The sequence below is a fragment of the Lepidochelys kempii genome, chromosome 21 (genome assembly GCF_965140265.1).
Source record: "Lepidochelys kempii isolate rLepKem1 chromosome 21, rLepKem1.hap2, whole genome shotgun sequence".
Lineage (NCBI taxonomy): Eukaryota > Metazoa > Chordata > Testudines > Cheloniidae > Lepidochelys > Lepidochelys kempii.
Genome location: NC_133276.1, coordinates 11,359,035 through 11,379,739, shown reverse-complemented (window position 1 = coordinate 11,379,739; position 20,705 = coordinate 11,359,035). Strand labels below are relative to the sequence as shown.

Here is a 20,705-nt window from a genome sequence, read left to right as displayed (position 1 = left end):
GACACCAGCTCCTAGGAAAGATGCAGAAAAGCGTGCAATAAATAGGCAGCCTATGGTTTGCACGTAAAGGAAATAAAGCCCTCTCTGCTCACAAGCGTACCATGCTCCCACAGCACCCAACTCCATCCCAATGCTGGGCTGTCCCCGCCCCTACAGTCTGCCTCTCTCAAGATGGCGCCCAGACCACCGCCACGTCTCGCGAGACCATGCCCTATTTATAGCGCGATCTGAGCCCCGCCCCTTTCTTTCCGCCCGGCGGCGCCCGAGGTATCCGGAGTCCGCGAGCGGCAGGTCCCAAGATGAGGTCCGTGTTGGGCGGGGGGGGAAGACTCAATCCGGTGCCATCCGCCCCCCAGATGACCCCGGCGGCGGGCCCGGTTCCCGCATTAGGCAGAGGGGGGCCCCGGTGCGGCCCTGCCGGGGGAATTGGCTCCGCACGGGGGCTGAGCCGGGGGGCGAGGGGCGGGTCTCTGCTCCCTCCCCGGCCGGCCGCGGGGCCCCTTGGCCAGGCGGGCTGGGTTCCGTCTGCGCCGGCCTGGCCCGGGCTCAGCGCTGGTCCCGCCAGCCTGGGGGCGGCTCTGTACAGGTGCATCCCGGGGCAGAGAGCTGGGGCGTCCCCGCGCTGAGCCAGCCGGCCATGGGCTGGGCTGGTCGGATCAGGCGGGGCCGGCTGCTGCAGAGGGAGAGAACAGAGCGGGGGGTCCCCCTGTTGTCCACTCCCAGCTCCTGGCAGGCAGAGGTTTAGGGACACGCGGAGCATGGGGGTGAGTCCCTGGCCGTCTTGGCTCATAGCTGTTGATCGCCCTGCCCTCCATGAACTTCGCTCGTTCTTTTGTGGACCCGGCTATATTTTACAAACCCTTTATACTCTTGCGCCTAGAATGGGCCCCTCCATGGTGGGGTTCAGGCTCAGGGAGGGAGACCCCGTCACTGTGGCTGCTTTTCTGGCTTCAGTGTCTCCGGGGCTGTGGGATGAAAGGGGCTGAAAAGAGACATTATTATTCCATTTGAAAATGGAGTCCCCCTGCTGTGAGCGGCCTGAGAGTGAAATCTGCTGCAGTTTCCACGATATGCATCCGATGAAGTGAGCTGTAGCTCACGAAAGCTTATGCTCTAATAAATTGGTTAGTCTCTAAGGTGCCACAAGACTCCTTTTCTTTTTGCGAATACAGACTAACACGGCTGTTACTCTGAAAGGTCGGTGGATCTCACTTACAATTGGCCATGGTTGCTCTTCAGTTATTTTTGTACTTTTCTGGGCCTGCACAGTGAACCTGGGCGTGTCCATTTCATTTTTATCAGGGCTGCACTGGCCCCAGAGGGCTGTATTTGAGTTCACCTCATTACAGGGAAATGATTCATTCTGTTCCCCCAGAATGCTGTTTAAGAATGCTGTGGGCTAAACAGCTACCCTGGTTGGCGGGATTAAAGGTGGTTTTAGATGCTAATGTACCCGCAGTTGCAACCTGTTCAGAGGGATTCATTCAGTTGATCCTTTCAAGTGCCTGACCTGCTCTTTGTGCCTTTCACATCTACAGCAGCAAAGTTTCCCGCGACACCTTGTATGAAGCCGTGAAGGAAGTCCTGCAAGGGACTCAAGTGAAACCACGCAAGTAAGAACAATGTTCTGCTGTGGGTTGGGCCCTTCCCCAAATGCCAGCTCCATGACTGGAAGTCTCTGGTGAAGAGAGAGGGTGAGGGGAAGGGTTTGTGGCAGAGTGTCTGTGCTCTGCTAGATGTTACTGCAGCTTTTCCCCATGTCTTTTGCTATTCATCTTGTTTTACTAGGGTCTTAAATTCTGACCTGGCCTTTTTCTTTTTCCGTTTTTCAGGTTTACGGAAACTGTGGAGTTGCAGATCAGTCTGAAAAACTATGATCCGCAGAAGGACAAGCGTTTCTCTGGCACAGTCAGGTTCGGCATTTTCTGATCCCACCCAGCCTTCAGCCTGCACCCCACTCCCTCCATGGACTTTGGATGTATGTGTGGTGAGCAGCAATTGACTGCTTGATGCAATGGCAGGAGGGTGCAGTGCTGAATTGCCCGGGTAGTTCAGACCCCCCAGATCTCTCAATGGGTGTGGCTGGACGGACCCCTACCCTGGGTCTTAAAACATGAGGGGAGGTGTGGTGAGGCTCCTGTGCTGATCCCACCGACCAATTGGAGAAGCCAGATTAGAGGCTGGTGGATGAAGAATCGCAGGGGACTGTGGTAAGGTTTCTTTGTTGTGGCTTTGTGCGCTCCCCTCAAGGTGTGTGGTGTTGGCAGTGCATAGTGACAGTATGTGGTGTCCTCTTCCCTTCCTGACAGGCTCAAGTCCACCCCACGCCCCAAATTCTCAGTCTGCGTGCTGGGGGACCAGCAACACTGTGATGAGGCCAAAGCAGTTGAAATCCCTCACATGGACATCGAGGCTCTGAAGAAACTCAACAAGAACAAGAAGCTGGTGAAAAAGCTGGGTGAGTAGAATTCTGAAGGGCTAGAGCTGCCAGTATGTCTGTAACACATCTCTGGCTGGGAAGGGGTGTCACAGATAGTTAACGCTCCTGCAATACCGAATCTGACCAGTGGGGAGTTCCCCCAGCAGCCAGACTCCTGCTCACTGCCTTGTTAGGGACAACTTGGCTAAAGGGACAGGGCAACCCAGAGCTGAAGTATGGTTGTCTGCTTGAGCATCTACTCATATTGTCTGGTCTTCTCTTTTGTGGTATAACTGCATCTGCACTAGGTCATTTGGTATAAAATCACATTCCTAACAGATACTGGCAAAAGCCCTAGTAGGCCTGGCCTGCCTTGTGACTTAGTTCAAGTCTCTGAAGATTCTGTAAATACACAAGGAGCCTTGGGTGTGAATGCTTTAGTTAGTTGCTCTTAGAAAAACTTGCAAACTGCTGTTAGTTGAGGAGGAAATCAAACCCGGAATTAAAAGGAGGATAAAACGGCAATCACCCATGCATTACATTTTCCCCTCCATAGCTAAGAAGTATGACGCCTTCCTGGCTTCAGAGTCTCTCATCAAACAGATTCCTCGTATCCTGGGTCCGGGTCTGAACAAAGCTGGCAAGTTCCCCTCCCTCCTCACCCACAATGAGAACATGGTGGCCAAGATTGACGAGGTCAAGTCTACCATCAAATTTCAAATGAAGAAGGTAAAAAAAAAAAAAGTAAATGCCAACCTCAGAAGTCAGTTATGTGGCCTGTGGGGGGTGGGATTTAATGAAGCAACTGGCTGTCTGCCAGGGTATGTGGATTTCTACACTCAGGGCTGAACTGCAGGTATCCATCAGCTTCTTTCTTAAGATAATGATAAAGCCACTGATCAGTATCCAGTCAGTCACCTTCTGTGCATCTAGGGAACAAAACTAGAGCATTCAGCTCCTGAGGGGAGAATGTAACTGGTCAATAGCTGACTTTCTCTCCCCCCCCCCCCCCCCCAAATAAACTGGAGGAGAGCCTGATATTGCAGAATGCTGGGGGGCCCTAAATGTTCACTGAAGTGGATGGGAGTTGAGGGCGTTTGGCATCTTGAAGGAAGAGATGTGCGCCCTGTGTGATAAGCTCCTGACACTGCAGGGATGTGGTTCAGTTTCAGTTAGCCAGGAATTAGAACAGGCTTGTACCATACAAGTCAGTGCTTTTGTAGTGTAAGCTTCGGGCATGAGGCTGTGTAAGGGAATTTCACAGCAGCTACAGTGCAGAATTTTGACTTTCTAGAGTCTTGCCCTATCTTGACTTTGAAGAAAAGTCACTATAGGGAGCAGAATCATATTTTAGATGAAAGCAGCTCTAATTCAAATGCATATTTGTCATCTGTTGGGTACCAAGATGGTGTAAACCTGACTCATTAATTCAGTTAGCAAGTCTGGTTCTAAGGCTTAAGCACACATTTAACTACTCTGTTAAATCAGCTCCAGCCTATCTGAAGAGAACTATTCCTGATCAACCTTAACAGGGCACCAGCTTTAAAACAGTTTGAAAGAAAATTAAGTCAAGGTTTTTATAAGCCCCTTTTTCTTCAGTCTGTAGTTTGGCTATATGCTTGGCATCAGGGACTTGGCCTTGGGTGCATGTTCTTTATTCGGTCACTAGAAAGACTTGTTTCGGTGGTTAGGGGTAAAAAGCATGTTAGCTCTGTATTTTACAATATGAAAAATTTAAGCAGTTCGTATGGGGGGTTGTGCTAATCTGTGCAGCATGGGTTAATGCTGGGCAGTATTTGTGGAGGCCATGGTGTATGAGACTGTTAATAAATCAGGCCCTTGATTAGGAGTTAGACTTGGGTTCTGTTCCTTGCTGTGCTATTGGTTCTGTATGCCTGAGATTAGCCTAATTTTACAGATAGGGAATGATATTTACTGTCTTTGTAGAGCACTTCGAACAGAGGATGAAACCACAGCGATGTACCTTGTCAGATTTTCAACAAAGTTTGCAGTGAGATGTTAATGTGTGTGGAAGCCAGTTGTCAAACTTAACATGAGCTCTTTAGCCTTCTAGCTACAGATATGCAAACTGGAGGAGTAGGTTTTGAGCTGTTAAACATCATTCAGCTCTAGAATGTATGAATTTACAGATCTTGTATTTACTGGGTCCATAGCTTTTTAAAATGGTTGGAATGTATACAGTAGCTTTTACAGGCCACAGAAAGACGGGGGAAATTTTAAACCACATACATTTGATTTATCCCTTAAAAAAAAAAATAAAAAATTGGGACTGAAACCCAGCCCAAGAGAGAAATTCCAAAGAGCAGTCAGGCCCTTAATGTTAATTGCCTGCAAAAAGTCTTTGGTGGCTGTAGGCTTCAGCTAGTGCAGGGTGGTCTGTAAAGGGACGATAGTTAGACTTTAACTCTACTGGCTAAGTTTTGATCCTACTGTCCTTGTTTAATACATGTTCCTTTCCAGTCAAGGCAGTTCCCTGCAAAGTCTACACCCTTAGTCTAATGACACTGCTTTCTATGTTGCCAGGTGCTCTGTCTGGCTGTGGCTGTTGGCCATGTGAAAATGACGGAGGATGAGCTAGTCTACAACATTCACCTGGCCATCAATTTCCTGGTGTCCTTGCTGAAGAAGAACTGGCAGAACGTGCGTGCATTGTACATCAAAAGCACCATGGGCAAGCCACAGCGCCTCTACTAAACTGGCAGTAATAAATGGTTCTAGACTACCCAGTTGCTGTCTCTTATCTGCTGAGTTGGGTGGGAAATTTGATTAGTTTGTCTTTTACTGAGAGACCCACAAACAAGGGAGAATTAGCATATTTTCACTTTAATGTTACCTGTACCCCCATCATCAGTTTTAAACTATTTAAACTTTTTTTAAAATGGTCACTAGATTTCAGACTACCCTTTAATAGATATATAGATGCAATAGGTTAATAGTCCCTTTAGAATGAAAAGGGGCCCAGGAGCAGCCACCTCACCAGCGCCTGGGACAGACAAAAGCATAAATGCAGAAAACATCTTCTCAGGTCTATCCACAGAACAGCTACACTTGGTGCAGTGGTGGGGGAAGTGTTTATATCTAATCCTAGAAGCTCTGGAGGTCCTGTGCACAAGTGCCATTAAAACCTTCCCCTTGTGGGGGGAAAAATTTCAAATGAAGGGGAAGCAGGCCCTGCCTGAACCCAGATTCCCTAATAAGTACCTTCCTTTGAGGGTCTGGCCTGTTTTTTCCATAGTCAGGTCTGCCCTGCTGCTGGGTTCCACAGTTCCAGCTTTTTCACCCAGCTCTCCTTCAGCAATAGCATAACCTTCCTGAAATGAACTCTACCCCAGCCCTGAGCTGAGCCTGATTTATATAGGCCCCAAATTCCTCCCAGCAGCCTCTGCATTAATGGTTAATTAGAGCCAGCTGGACCCCACCCTCTTGTTCTAACTTCCTGGGCCTGGCCACTATTTACAGCTGCTGCTTGGAAGACTGACTCTTTCCTACCCTGTGATGGTTTACACTGTCACAGCTGGTCATCCCTAATCCTAGGGCTCTGAGGATAGTGAGGGAGGATCAGCAATGGGAAATGAGATGGGGGCTGAGGAATGAGTGATAGGAAATATAGGATGAGAAGAGGGTGATAGGAGCTAGGTGCAGTAAGCAGCAGTGGGATGGGGTAGTGCAGTGTTTGAGGATTAAGAATGGAAACCAGGTTTGGGTATTGGAAGGGATTAAGAATTGGAGTGGATGAGGTTAGAGCACCAACCTGAGCTTCCCCATTCACCTACCACTCATCACCACCTCATGGGCAGCAGAGAACTCCCAGCTGCTATAGAAGCAGAGATGGCCAATAACTCTGCCTTGAAGAATCTGTACTAGCATTGGGGATGGGACTCCTCATGGTGTAAAGTTACTTTAGGGGTACTTGCAGTATCGGTACTTTAGGATGACATCCATGAGACTGAGGTGCTTTTGAAATTTCTCGAATCTCTGAAAGAAAAATCTCAGGTCCCACTTTTAGAAATCTTCAAAATAAGTAGCAGAACCAATTTCTAAAAGATCAACAACACCAAGAAATTCAATTTAATAATTAAAAAGACAATACAAAATGCAAACATTTCTTTTTACAAAGTTCAGATACAATTTTTTGAATCAAGTGCAAATAACTTTATGAACTACGTCTTTTTCATCACTTAATCATTTTGTGGGAGATGCTAAATTGTGGCCCATTGCAAAAGGCAGATATAAATATTCCAATTTATTTTTTTAAACCAACCCTTTGTTTACTACACTGAAACATTCACTACATCAAAAAGTGGGTGATGGAGTTTTCAGGCTTTCAAACCTTTTCTATTTTCTTGTCTTGGGGCAGGTTTAGCACAAGGAACTGAAGCAGGGTTTGATGGTGTACAGAACATCTGGTAAGCTCTTCCTCATAGTCCCCAAAAGGGTTGTCTGAAGGAAACACCAGTCAGTGGCATGTTCTACAAATCAGGCCATTAAAACTATTTCTGTCCATTCTAACAGCTGGCTGCATAATACAGTTCAATACATTTACTGACAATGGCAAATGTTAAGTGACTAGTTAACATAGGACTCTAGATTATGGAGGAAATCATTATTTACCTGTGGTAGTAAGTCACAGCTATATGTCTGAACCTGCAATTCATTCAAGGGAGTAGTGCCATGCCTACAAATGCTTACTACTAGCGTGTAGCTTTTATCAGTGACCAGACCGAAGGAAGCCATTGAGGGCTAGTTACTGAAGCACATACCATGGTTTTGCAGGATCAGGGCTGTTGATTTGAATGGGACTGATGTCAAAGGCCTGTTTGTGGCACAAAGGCTGCAATATCAAGCCCGTAGATTATGCAAACAAAAAATTTATTGAAAGGCCAAGAATTTCCAAAGGGCCTGGAGATTGAGGGCTCGACTTCTGTCACCTTGAGGCCTGATTTCCAGAGGGAGGTGCAGAGCACTGTGTGAAAATCAGGGCACTTTTAAGGCATCCCACAAGTCACCCAAGGTCACACGTCACTCTTGAAAATCTTGTCCAATGAGCCTAAATAACCTGTTCCCCCGCTGCTGTTGCCATGTTTCCCTTCAGAGGGGCCGTGAAGCCAGAGCAATGGGTTTCACAGTGGTTATAACCTGTAGCGTTGTGGTTAGGTTCAGAATGCAGCAGTCTCATTTTGAAATGCAAGATGCTCCATGGTTTTAAATAGCACTAGACACACTTCTCTGTCCAGCAGGTTCAGGGATGTTTTTTAATTAAACCATACCTGAAATTTGGCCTTTAGACTTGATCATGTCCCTTTACACCCCTACACTGCTGCATGCATTCTGAACCCCAAAAATAGACCCTTGTGCCTTTTCCACTGGGGAGTCTGCTGCAGATACCATGGAAGTGGCAGGCATCTCAGCCCACAGGTGTCCAACTTCTGAGAAGACCCAGCAGCGGGGGGCAAATACACAGATGGCATGAAAAAGCACAACCCCTCACAAGAGATGCAATCAGGAAGAAGGGGATAGAATTGAGCAACACTCAGCCAGTGCTCATCCGATTGGTGGGACGAGACGATACAGCAATGAATTCCTGGGGGCAGCAGTAGAACAAAGCTGTAGAGACAGACGTTGGGGGGAGAAAGAAAATATGAGACATCAGCTGCTATCTGCTCAAGAGATACCCTAGCTCCCTGTCCCTTCTATCTGCTAACAGCCATGAGAGTGTATTGTGTAATAAATAATCAAATGGTAGTGGTACCTCCGATGGGCTGTGTGTTTTCCGTACGTTCAAGAAGGAACGGTCCCTTCCCCGAGTTGCTCATAGTCAAAGGACACAAGTAGACAGTGACTGCGGGAAGTGGAGCAACAAATAGGAAACCTGTATACAAGTCAACTGGATTCACCACACGGCAGAAGTGGGTCTTTAAAGAGAGATGTAAATTTGGACAGGATGTGGTCACTGAGATTGCACCAGACATACGGGACTGCCCGGAAGAAGGCACAAAGGCTAGAGGCTGACAACTGGGCAGCCATAGGAGGGAATGGTGGTGGAGTGGGGGCCGGGGGTGACACGAAGCCAGACAAGGGAGGATAAGAAAGAAGAGGAAGAGTTAGATAGCACCTCGGACAAAGAGGTGATATGATTGTGGATGGAGATCCAGCAAACTGGTGCGATCTGCATGGAAGAGTTGTTAAGTGGCTTCATTTTGCACAGTGGTGTGCGTGGACACGGGAGGCCATAGGAAGAGTCTCATGAGGGCCTGACAGATCTGGCTGCGGAGATAGCAGGTAAAGAACAGGTCTGAGGTTCACAAGGAAGGAGTGGCAGGATTTGGAAATGGCCTGCGTGCCTGGGGCAAGGGAGAGTGAGGAGCCAGATACCATCTCAAGGTTGCTGTCAATGGGGACCAAGAGAAGGAATGGGAGAAAAGTTTTGGCTACGTTCAGTTCAAGCTGATGAGATATTAGATGAGATGTGGGGCTATGGCAGAGGTGGAGATTGGCAAGACATCGACAGAGAGGTGATACTTTCAGCCATTAAAGGCCAGTCAAGATCAAAGGGAGAAGCAGGAGCTCAGCTGGCCTAAGGTGTCTCTCACTGGGCTCCCAAAGGGAGGCTCCCAAGGTCAGTAGCCACTTTTGAAAACGCTGGCTTAAATATTAGTGTTTTTCAGGGAGGCAACTACTGGACTTGGCCCCGGGAAGCTCTGTGATTGCACATGGAAGGGGAGCTGGCCACAAGACAACCTCCCTAGTGAGATGTGGCCCGCACTGTGACTAAGTTTGAGAACCCCTGCAGGAGGCAGCAGATTTTCAAAAAAACCTAAGCGATTTAGAAGCACATTTTATCAGATGTCAATGGGACTTGTGCATCTCCCCCATAGACATGGTGATTTTTCAAGGTTGAATTATCTAAGGGACTGATGGAGCTTTGGCCATTAGATTCCCCAAGCGGTTTAATACCGCAATGTCCCAGCAAACTGAGCAGTCATGGGAACATGTTCGGGCGGACCCTGAATTTCTCTGCACCTCATTCGGCGATTCCTAGTTCACACGGAACTCCCACAAAAGTCAATGGGAATTCTGCCTCAATAGCCAGCCCTGCTTCTTCCAACTCTTCAGGAAATGGAAACAGATTAGCTGGTTTCTTCATGAAAATATAAACAAGCACTTGCATAAAGCAGGCAACATCTAAGGCTGGTGAGATCAGCACCAGGGGCTGCTTACAAACCAAACTGAAGTTCACAGCAGGCTGAGACACAGGAGCCAATAAGCGTGAAGGGAATCTCCACTGGAACAAACTAGCTTCCGCGTCTTATATTTCGTCACTGTTCTTTACTGGACAGAATCTGCTCCGTTCCAGCATTGCGATCTATGTCTGGAGCCTCGTTCTTCCCCCCATGCTGTTTTTATGTAACTCCCATTAACTTCAGTGGAGTAACTCCTGATTTACACTGGGGTGAATGAGACGAGAATCAGGCTGTTCATGCCTGGAGACCTACTGATGACAAGATAAGCCTCCATACTACTGCAGCTAATGGAGAGGATCTGTTAGACTGAATGACAGAGTCTGAGAGCCTTCTGAGTAGCATTCCGGGTTCTAGAATTCATGCTGCAGAGCGAAGGAGTATAACTGGCAACCAAGTGTAAACTGGTAACTGCATCCAACAGCACAAACTGACCACACTGGAGACACTTGTGGATGGGAAAAGAGCTTGTGCTTTCCAGTCGTCAGGGAAAGATTCAACTGATTAAGGGGGAGGAGGGAATAAAAGCTTCACTGGTAAAAGGAACATCAAGTGGATTTGCCTTATTAGGGACCAATATCAGAAGAAAAGCTTCCAAAGTCTGAAAACGTCATCACGTTAATTGAAGCCTTGGTTTGTTTTTGTTTTGTTGTTACAAACACACATTCTCATTTCTCAGGCAGGTATAAATATTGTAGTTTCTAGTAGAAAAAACTTCCCTCTAAATAATATAAAGAAGACTCAAATGATTGCACTTAATACATATGAAAAAGGTAGAAAGGACGATATCCTAGTGCACAAACATTTACTCCTGCTCTTCACATCGCTTGCTTTTCTGTCGACGAGTTACTCTTTGGCAGAGCTTGTAAGAGAGTCTGGTCTCTTGGCACAAGTGTCCATGGGGGAAAAAAATGAATCCATCTGAAAGGCTTCTCGTTCATTACCTTTTTCCTCCCATTCATCCAGACGTTCTACAAGACCGTGGCTTGGCCATGCTTTCTTCAAATGCAGAGAGACCAACCCAGCTCCCTGGAGAGATGCAGATCTCCCATCCACTGGAACTGCCATTTGCCGTGATGCTTTTCAGCTTTGTCTTTTTTTTTTTTTAAGTATTCTTTTTTTAAAAAAAAAAAAGTATATTTTTTTCCCGATCCCCCCTGCAAAGCTGTGTTGATATATATATATTTTTAAACCACAACACTGCGATAAATAATAAGGCATTACCTTCCACATTCAGGGCTTCCTCTGCGCTCAGTTCTTTGAGAAACAGCCTGTTCTGGCTGCAGCAGCTTTCCTTTGCTTTGGCAGCTGGAGAAAGGCCCACGGCAGGAACAAAAATACCAAACTATATTCCAGGAGTGCAGGCGACTGTAGGTGTGTTTATGGCGCCTAGGAACGGAGACAGATTTGGACGCAGATGTGTAGTAATCAAGGGCCACAAAGGCAACCAGAGTGACTACACTTAAGTTACATAAAACAGAGCAGGTGGCAGCTGCCTCTGCGTGTAGAGGCCACTTGGGCTGAGACGGAGCATCACCCTCCGGGACTGGTAATTGTTATGGGCTGCACACTCCGTAGGAAAAGAACAGAGCATGGGATGCCTTGAGATTACAGACCGCCCCTGCTGGAGACAAAGTCAGCACTGAGATGAGTTTGAAGAAAGCCAAGGAGAAATTGTTTAGAGTCATCTGCATAGTGAGAGACGGGGATTCTGTTTGTTTAAAAAGCTGTTGAGAAAAAAAACCCCAAAAACCATCAAATAAGAGCAAAAGAAAGTTTCCTTGGCTGGAGGGTGGCCCATGAGGCAGGTGGGAATGCCTGGGGGCTATTTGTAAGGTCTGAGGAAGCTGGAGACTTTGGAGCGGAGGAGTTTGATGAAAGAGCGTGGTAACATCTCCTTGTGTTTCTCTGTGTACTTGAAGTAGTTCTGTGGATGAGCCAGCACGTCGAAGAAAGCCTTCATCAGCTTCTTGTCCTTCGAGGGAAACAAACGGAAGAGTCACATCACCTCCAGGTAAAAGCTGGTATCCACAATTAAAGCATAATGGATGTGGTCTGACTGATGGTCGGTCTAAAAGATCATACTTTGTGATCTTATTGCATGGATCCAATGAGCTCAAACGCTTTAATTTACAGATGGGGAAACTGAGGAACAAAGCATCTAAAAGCCTTGCCATAAGGGCACAGAGGGGTGCCCTACCCAGGGCAGGGCTGAAAATGGAACCCAGATCTCCTGACTTGGAGTCCCTTGCTCTAGCTACTAGACAAGGCTGCCTCAGTCAATTTTGACTAGACATGAAGAATGTGAGCAAGAGGCTCCATAGTAAAACAACAAGCAACAGAGAGAGTCAAGGAGTGTATGTGGGAGAACTAGACCAGCTGCTGGACACGCGATGGGTTACAGGACCACAAGACAAGCCATTGTACTTCAGTAGATGAATTCTAATCCTCAGCTCCTTATTGTAGCTCCCAGGACACACCTGTGAATCCTGAGAGTGTGTTAAGGACGTCAGGACAGGGGCAACACTAGGAGAAGTACCCATTGTACAGTTAGGTAACACAAAGGGGAAGTGACTCGCCTGGAAAGCTGGGAACAGAACCCAGGAGTCCTGATTCCCAGTCCCACTCACGGATGGTCTCACCTTTAATATTTCCTGATGGTTTTCGGAGGCGTACAGCCTGCCATCCCGGACAATATCCTCCACCAGCTGTTCGTAATCCTCTGCAAAGCCAAGCGAGAAAGGACGTCAGGGGGAAAGCAGGTGGCAGGAGTGCTCGGCTAATTCAGCGACAGGATGCTATTGTAAAGATGGAATTCTGGGCTCCAGAAAACAGCGAAATTGTACTCTGCCGTGAGCCAAAAAGCTTCACTCCACACCTTATTGTTTGGAGTGGAGCTCCAAAAGCTGCGGTGGTTCCCCCCTGTCCATGCAGAACACCAATCACATGTACACAGGTGTTTCAAGAAACTAATAGATCAGGCAAGACACTTTACACTTGGGTAAGTTTAGAATGCCCCAGACAGGTGCATGGCAGTATTGAGGAAACTTAGGAAGCAGGACATTAGGTCATGAGGTCAACCTGAGGGCCAGGGACTAGCCTCTGAACTGAGCACAGGGCAGAAGCAGGAGGGTGGAGTGCAGGTGAGGCACTTAATCATCCAGCAAGGTACAAAACCATCTGGGAGAGAAGAGGGAAAGCCCACCCGGATTGGGAGAGTAGGGGCAGATTTACTTGGCACTTCACAAATATTTATAGTATTAAAAACCATCATCTGCTCACTGGTCACTTCTTAAGTCTCATTTCTAACCCCTGAGTTCCTTTCACTGTGTCTCGACAAGGACTGTACACTGGTAGCAAACTTCCTGAGGTGTACCGTATTCCGTTATAAGCTGGTTGGTAGCTCTGTCTATTAAGATCGCCTGAGACTTCCCATTGTAAGACCCTGTTTTCAATTGCTGATAACTTTGCCATGCTAACCATTTGGACTGAAATTTCCCATGCCAGGTGTCTGTCTCAGGCTGAATTGTTTTGGGAATTTTTTTTACCCCAACCGATTCAGCCACGTGTAAGAACAAAGTTAGGGAAAATATATGGTTTTGCCCATTTAGAAAAATTCTGGCAACCTTTTCTTTGAAAAGCCCTAGTGCCCTCGTGCTTTGGAGCAGGGACTTGAAATCCGGCGGGAGGGTGGCGCTGTCACCTTTCGTCATCCCAAATTTGGCCAAATGACACCTGGCAGCTTGCACATGCTTCGGACAGACTTCTTCGTTTTTAGCGGCTGAAGTCCCCAAAGATCCCGTGCACACTGAGCATGCTCCTGCCTGGGGCTGAGCGCGACTTGCCCTGCAATGCCCCTCTGGGCTGCTGCAGACTGTGCCGGGGCCGGGGGCCTGAATCGAGAGGAGGGAGACTGTCGCTTCTGAGCTTTCAATGACCCCCTGCTGGTGGATTCGCTCGGGTACTTGTGGAAAAAATCTTAGACGATCACGTCATTAAAGACTGTATCGTAATGCATAGGCTCAAGGGGCCGGGTTAAGGTTGTGCACACACAAGCTTAATTCTGGCATTTCCTAACTTGTGAGTGCTTGACTTTGCAACCTTAACATTGTCCTTTTGTGTGCGTAATATCATTCAAATCGCTTTACAATGCTCAGTTCGAGATTTCCGAGACCACGTGTTAGCACTGGCAATAAAACCCAGGCGTCTCAGTCCCGCGTGATGAGCACTTACACTGCAGTCCCACCCCTGCTCTTGCTATGCCCTTACACATACTCCCCCACTTACCGTCGTAGGTGACGTAGGGGATCTGGAAGCCCCTGGCGCCGTTGGCCTCGCTGGTTTTGAAGTTGATCCACAGCTTGCGGGACCTGGCGGTGAAGGCTATGGGCCTCTCGTACGTCTGGCACGTCTCATAGGTCGTGATGGAGGAGGGGGAGGCTGCGGAGGGGGACAGGAAAGGACCAGGTGTTGCCTGGAATCATTCAGCCACACAAACACCCAGGTCCAGACATCTTTTGGTTTGTTTCAATATTGCAGGCAGGGGTCTCCTTGCTGAAGGGCCACATTAAGAATACACAGGAGCTGACTGTATGGCTCCGGTTCTACTCCTTACTCCGGGGGCCACCTTCCTCCTCCACCATTCAGTATGGGTACTGAGGCACCCGCGTGCAACACTTTCAGAGGTGGGCGCTGACTGTGGATGGCCAGCGTTGGTCAGCCGGGGGCCCGATGTTCAGAGGTGCTGAGCACCACGGAGTTCAATGAACTCCACGGCCACCTTTGCAAACCCGGAGCTGGGGCCCCTTGGCCCAACGGGACTGCGTCATGAGATTCAGCATCAGGTGATGCACCATAACAGTGTCATGTGGAAACACCACGCCTGGGACTAGGTTGGCAAAGCCCCAGGAACTGCTTCCGGGCCTCAAAGCACCCCAGGGACTGTACCCGCAGGGCACAGAATGGCTTTGCCATAACCAGGGCAACACCTGGGAAGACATCTGGATGGAGAGGAAGCCCAGCCACCTCGGGAGTTGAACGGCAGCAAGGAATCTGGCAGGCTGGTTTCATCTCCTTGCCTGAGGCCAGGAGCCGTGAGCAATGCACAACCAGGAGCCTTTACTGATGGGCATGCACCCAGCTCTGCAGTGGGGTTTAACAGGGAAGCCAGCCCCAGGTAGTGAGTTATGCGGGGTGGATCCACTCACTACAAACCCCACTCCCCATAGTAGTTACCCATGCTCAGCCCAAGGATGCAGGCTTCCCCTTTAGGCTGAGTGCACCAAACTCGTCCTACCTGGGATCAAGCCAGAGGTGAAGGCAGCTCTTTAGGGATGCATCGAGTTCACCTGCGGCGCGGTCACCCTCTCCTCCACACATGCCTGCTCCATCACTTACCGGGCTCCGCTGCTCCCAGAGGTGTCCGCAGACCAGACAGCCTGGGAGGTGGGGGAGAGGGGCTCTCGCGGGATTACCTAGTACCCCCATTGCCCAGCATGGCCACGCCACAGCAATCGGTTACCTACAGTTTTTCCGCATGACCAAGACGTCCCCGCACTCGTCCTCGGACGGCAGGAAGATCTCCGGGACTACGATGAGGATCTTGCGCTTTGGCGGGGGGTTGATGTTCCAGGTGCACTCAATGTTGGCGGGGTAGTTCCCAGGGTAGTTGGGAGACTCGATGTAGCCAGTGTACTCGCCCAGCTCCCCTCCGCATTGGCGGTCTGCAAGGCAACAAGGACCAGTGGTCACTGGGAATTAGTTCTCTGACATGGGGGCACTAGGCAATGATCTGTTGGCAGAAGAATTGGATCAGGCCATCCTAATCCTGTATGCAGCAGGCTATCTGTGCCTACGGACGCACCTATGCCCACATATATTCATGTGTGCATATGCACAAGCATGTGGGTCAGCATGCAGAGCATGCCCAGGCACTGACTGGTGGCATGAGTGCAAGGGGCATACATGAAAGTGTGTGTGTGTGTGTGTGTGTGTGTGTAAGTGTGGACATATGTATGAATAGCTGGATGCAGCTGTCTGTGCTCATGATTGGAGATGCATAAAGGGAAACACCAAGAGGAGGTGGCCTTCTGCCAGGGCCAGGACTCCGACAGGACCCTCTGGATGGACATCATGCTAACAGAGAAACACAGCAACTGGCAGAGATTGGGTTGCACACGCGACGTATGGACACAGCACCCGGGCTGCTTGAAGCGCGTACTTTTACACTGGGACACGGACGTGGAGCCGTCGAAGTCCGTGGTGGTGTTGCCGGGGCAGGTGATGCAGTAATTCTGGCGGAAGTCTGGCTGGTAGGTGCCCACGGCACAGCGGATGCAGCGGTGGACGCTGGTATTGTAGTAATGACCCGGGGAGCACTGAACTGTGGCGAGAGGGGAGAGGAAAATGTACTGACAGGGATCAGGCAAGGAGGCATCAGCTCACTGAGTCAGTCCCAGCTGTCGAGGAGCCACAGCTCTTGTATCTCAGCCAATCAGACATTTTATTAAGCAAACATGAGTGATCAGAGCAGCCGGCTCCTGGTTCCCACTCCCAGCTCTGCTACTCCTTGGGGAGAGATGAGTATTTTCCCTGCTTTACAACTGGGGAAACCTGGCCACAGAGAAGTTAGGTGACTTGCCCAGGATCAAGCAGCAAGTCAGTGGCAGAGCTGGGAGTAGAACCCAGGGGTTCCGATTCACAGCTCCCACTCACACTCCCTGGAAGCTATGTGCAAGGAGACTTTTCTTTCTTTCTTCCTTCCTTTCTTTCTTTTATTTAAAGTGACACAGGTATTCCCATGTTTCAGAGTAGCAGCCGTGTTAGTCTGTATTCGCAAAAAGAAAAGGAGGACTTGTGGCACCTTAGAGACTAACACATTTATTTGAGCATAAGCTTTCGTGAGCTACAGCTCACTTCATCAGTTGCATTCCCATTCAAGGCTCTTTTGAAGTGTTCATTTAGGCTGCCAGGACCTTCCTGTTTAGAATGGTTATTCTCTCTCTCCCTCACTGGACAGTCACATGCCAAACTCCGGATTTTGCATTAACTTCAACGATCCCCCCTTTAATGAGAGGAGAAATTGCATCCACATCATCACTGCACAGCTAACTGCAAAACTCGGCAGACCAGATTTCCTTGTAATAAAGCTTAGCCTAAAAATAAGCACCCAATTATTACACTGTTATTATTAACCTTAATAAACACAGTAAAGGCCCAAGACCCCACACAGCGTTGTAACAGCAACATGGCGGTGTTGGGAGTCCCTTACTGGACAACGCTGGAGTGCTCCTTTGTAAGAGTATTTCTGGGGTCCTAAATGCATCGGTGCAGTGTTAGAACAGCCCTGCAAACACCAATTCTCGTTCGCTTTGGCACCGTTATTTAAAGGGTGGGCAGGCGGATTTTGCGCCTGGGCTGGTGGATTCGTACAGCCATTGTGCAAGGCAGCTCGACAAGCACGTAGCTTCTCAAGGAGATTGCAGTCTAACAGGAGAGCGGGGAAAATGGAATAGGGTGGGTGAGCGGATACCGCTGGGAGGGTGGAGGGGTAGATTGAAGCCAAGAGTCTTGGTGAAGGATGGATGTTCAGGGCAAAAGGGAGCAGCGGAGCAAGGGTGGGATTTGTCCCCCCGCAAGCACTTTGCAAAATGAAAGCTTCCCACCTTGCCACCTGCGTCGTTGTTGTGACAGGGCCTGGGGAGCTGAAGAAGCAGAGGGTGGGTTTGGGGGATGTAGCCATAATGAAGCAGGCTCAGTCCTGGGAACTCAGACCCCCAACACCCCCTGGAGCTGCCCTGCTGCTCTGATCTCCCATGGCTGTTCCCCTCCCAGCTGCTGATGGAGCTGCTGGCTTGGACGTACCTTTGGTATCGCAGTCCTGGAAGGAGAAGGCTCCCTCGTGTTTGGTGGTCAGCCCCCCACCACAAGGGAAGCACAGAGCTCGCCCAGCTTCGGGCTGGTAGGCGCCCCGGGGACACGGCTGGCAGGGTATGAAGCCATCCACTGAGTGATGGCCGGGGGGACACTGACCTAAGGCCCATTCGGAAATCAAAGAGAGATGTGGGTCAGTTGTGCAATAACACAGCCTCCTTGTGCCCTGAGCTCCACACTGCATATCACTGGTGCTGAACCCCAGACAGGGGGAGCCACAGGCAGCTCTGGCTCCTCCTCAGATCCGTGGGGCAGCCCCACTGGTTGCAAGCACCTTGCAGCAGCCTGGAAATTACCACCTTCTTGCCACTGTTGCTGTGGGACCCCCTGGTGACAGCTGCAGGTGGATCAGAACCAGAACCGTTCAGCCAGATCTTTATAATTTATTGCAGCAGCCCCTAGGAGCCCCAGTCGTGGGTCTGGACCCCATTGTGCTAGGTACTATACAACAGGACAAAGAGATGGTCTCTGTCCCCTTCTCCCCTGAACTTCGGGGACTCTGATAAAATGGACTGGATCCAATTCCCCCATGGTTCTGCTCTTACAACACCTCACCCCCTTTGGCTCATGACTGGGATGCATCAAAGTTTACCCTGCAGGAAGAACAGCCAAAAGCAGCAGCCCCCTGCAGTCAAGCCGCCACGCCTGCATCGCTGGTGCTCCTAACCCCATCCCACAGCGCCGAGCCCACACAAAGACCCTGGCCGGGCCCTATGGAAGAGGTGATCAAGACCGCCAGAACGCCACAGCTGTAAGGTGCCTCTTGGTTCCACAGCCAACCTCTCCGAGGTCACAAACAGCAACCGACCGACCCCGCACCGTACCTGCACAGGCGGTTATGTTTGTTGCTCCAGCAGGGCCATACGCAGCGCTTCCAGGGCACAGGTCACAGGAGAGCTGGCCTTCTCTCTCCTGGTAGGTCCCTGGGGGGCAAGGGACACACTGCTCCAGCTGACCGTGGTAATACGTTCCCTGCAGGCAGCTAACTAAGAGAGAGGCAGAACCGTTAGGGACACATGTAGCGAGAACCCCCACCAAGCTATCCCCAATATGCCTTATTCTGGCTGCAGGTGAGAGGCCCTCGGGGTCCCCAGCTCCTAATATTGACAAGTCAGTGCCTCTAAAGGGAGAACACATGGTAACTTCCCCTACTGGCCGTCAGCACGTGGAGCACTGGTGCTTGGGAACTGTAGTTCGGCACTAGGGACGTACAGCTTAATGTGCAACTGGCCCCAGGTCCCTAACCCCCCGGCTGTTCCCTTACCACACTTGGATCCTAGCCTTTGCTGCCCCGGCCCGCAGCTCTCCTGACTCTCCGGGGACATGCTCAGCTTCCGCGCCACCTCATAATCCATGCCCGCGAAGCGGATCAGGAATCGCTCCTGGTTTATGGACTTCTTCAGGGCCTTGATTGCAGACTTCAGCTTCTTCTCCACCCTCTGCCGCAGGCAGTTAATATTGCAGCTGGCTAGAGGTCAGAGACGGGGGGAGGGGGTAGACTATCAGGGTGAGCACAGGGAAAGCAGATGCCGTCCTAGACTGCCCCTCCCCATCACTGCTGCAGCTCCCTGCCAAAGCTAGTAGTGTGATTCCTCACCAATCTTCTATCAGGTGTGAGTGGGGTGACAGGGACCGGGGGGGGACTCAAGCAACAAAGGGGCATCTTCAGCTGGATTAGGGGCTTCCTCCTGACTACTCATCCCATGTCCCCACGCCCGAGCCTGGGCTGCTGCCCACCCTTGTATGTCCACACTCTGGGGGTGACTATACATCTCTGCCGATTCTACCCCCCTCCTCTTTTAGTGCCCATCCCCGCACTTGGGACGGCTGTGAATGTGACTGTTAAAGCTGCACTGTGGACAGCAGAGGCTCCGTGCATCATCGTCACTGGCCAGAGACCTGGAACCAGCGCAAGGAGTGGCAGGGCAAATTTCCCCCACAGCCTGCCTCATCTACATCTTGGGAAAGCCCCTTCTAGAGGTGCGGAAGGGGTTCAGTTTCCATGGTCTTACTCGACCCTTGGCCTCTGGCCAGACCGCTGGTGAGGGGGCCAGTCAGTGCAAGCCGGGACAGTGGTTTTTGTGACATGGACATCTGCCCAGAAGGAGCTGGTCTGAGAACTGCCAAGCTCATTTCACACAGGCCATGGAACATGGTGCCTAGCAACGTGTGAAGGTAATTAACAGCACAAGGCAGGTGTTACTGGAGAGTTGTCTGCTCCTTCCAAATTGTCGGCGGTTCAGCCCAGTGCACACCGGGAAAGCCAGGGCTCCGACTGCTACGTGGGCTCACCTCAGTTCCAGAGCATTCTGGGATAGCTAGGCCTCTCTCCTCAGGCCCAGTGCACTCCGGGAAAACCAGTCCTCCCAGTCCCATATCCCCCAACCTGGGATTGCCTCAGGCCCAGTGCACTCTGGGAAAGCCGGTCCTCCCAGCACTGTCCCTCACCTGTGACCTCTTCCGGTTTGATTTCTGCCTCAAACTCCAGGGTGATGCGCGTCACCTCCTTGTTGGGGGAGTTGCGGGCCCGGCGGCCTTTGCCCTTCTTTGATGAGTCGCACTTGAGGTTCACGAAGGTCACCTGGCAATCCGAGCAGGGGGCCGCCCCGCCTGGAAGAGAGGGAACCAGAGCGTCAGCATCCTCCCCACAGCTCCCTTGGGAAACTCAAGCCCAGGCAGTCAATGGGGCCACTTCCCTCCACACAGCCATAGAGGAGCTTACACGGCTGGTTGGGGGGAGGGTGTACGCCTCACCTGGGGCCCCATGCTTCCCCGACTCATCCTGCTTCCCCTTCACACGTGGGTGCAGGTGACACTTGGCGTCCTTGATCTTGAAGGAAGCCTTTTGTTTGATTGGAGCAGCGGCAGTCTCTAAAAGAAAAGGCAGGTGCTAAACATCAGCGGCACCAGCTGAGCCTCCCGCGATGGCAGCTGGGGACAGGGGAGGCTCGGACCAGCCCAGGAGAGCGATCTTACCGATGCAGTGATGGCTGCTGTTGCCAGGCCTCTGCTGGGCCCCCTGGCGCAGGATGGGTGTCCCGCAGCTCACTGTGTAGCTGCTGTCGGACTCTGCAAAGAGGGAGAAAGGAGGGATT

The 20,705-nt window shown here is 50.4% G+C and overlaps 2 protein-coding genes across 10 annotated transcripts in view; one reads left to right on the top strand and one right to left on the bottom strand.

The window, feature by feature from the left end:
• Positions 1-247: 247 nt before the first annotated feature.
• On the top strand, positions 248-5,162 carry LOC140901158 (large ribosomal subunit protein uL1). Its single transcript, XM_073319495.1, has 6 exons — positions 248-304; positions 1,539-1,613; positions 1,833-1,913; positions 2,310-2,458; positions 2,976-3,148; positions 4,964-5,162. Exons 1-6 carry the CDS (start codon positions 300-302, stop codon positions 5,132-5,134), a joined length of 654 nt encoding a protein of 217 aa, XP_073175596.1. The 5' UTR covers positions 248-299; the 3' UTR covers positions 5,135-5,162.
• Positions 5,163-6,500: 1,338 nt separating this feature from the next.
• The window catches only part of SCUBE3 (signal peptide, CUB domain and EGF like domain containing 3), a 98,432-nt gene continuing 84,227 nt past the window's right edge, over positions 6,501-20,705 (bottom strand). For 4 of the 9 annotated variants that reach the window (XM_073319485.1, XM_073319488.1, XM_073319487.1 and 1 more), the window contains 12 exons: positions 20,587-20,679; positions 20,365-20,481; positions 20,059-20,220; positions 18,875-19,078; positions 18,435-18,596; positions 17,542-17,709; positions 15,899-16,060; positions 15,204-15,401; positions 13,966-14,118; positions 12,321-12,400; positions 10,903-11,653; positions 7,973-8,044 (listed from right to left, as the gene is read on the bottom strand). In XM_073319485.1, coding sequence (XP_073175586.1) covers positions 11,504-11,653; positions 12,321-12,400; positions 13,966-14,118; positions 15,204-15,401; positions 15,899-16,060; positions 17,542-17,709; positions 18,435-18,596; positions 18,875-19,078; positions 20,059-20,220; positions 20,365-20,481; positions 20,587-20,679 — 1,649 coding nt within the window. In that variant the 3' untranslated portion in view covers positions 7,973-8,044; positions 10,903-11,503. Of the gene's footprint in view, positions 8,045-10,902; positions 11,654-12,320; positions 12,401-13,965; positions 14,119-15,199; positions 15,402-15,898; positions 16,061-17,541; positions 17,710-18,434; positions 18,597-18,874; positions 19,079-20,058; positions 20,221-20,364; positions 20,482-20,586; positions 20,680-20,705 lie in introns of those variants that run through there. The other 5 variants (XM_073319486.1, XM_073319491.1, XM_073319490.1 and 2 more) reach the window with 5 other exon arrangements.

What these genes read in the sequence shown, in the direction of transcription:
- LOC140901158 (XM_073319495.1), top strand. An exon ending in CGTTTCTCTGGCACAGTCAG is followed by an intron (nt 1,914 to 2,309) that starts GTTCGGCATTTT and finishes CCTTCCTGACAG; the next exon opens with GCTCAAGTCCACCCCACGCC. An exon ending in GAAGCTGGTGAAAAAGCTGG is followed by an intron (nt 2,459 to 2,975) that starts GTGAGTAGAATT and finishes TCCCCTCCATAG; the next exon opens with CTAAGAAGTATGACGCCTTC.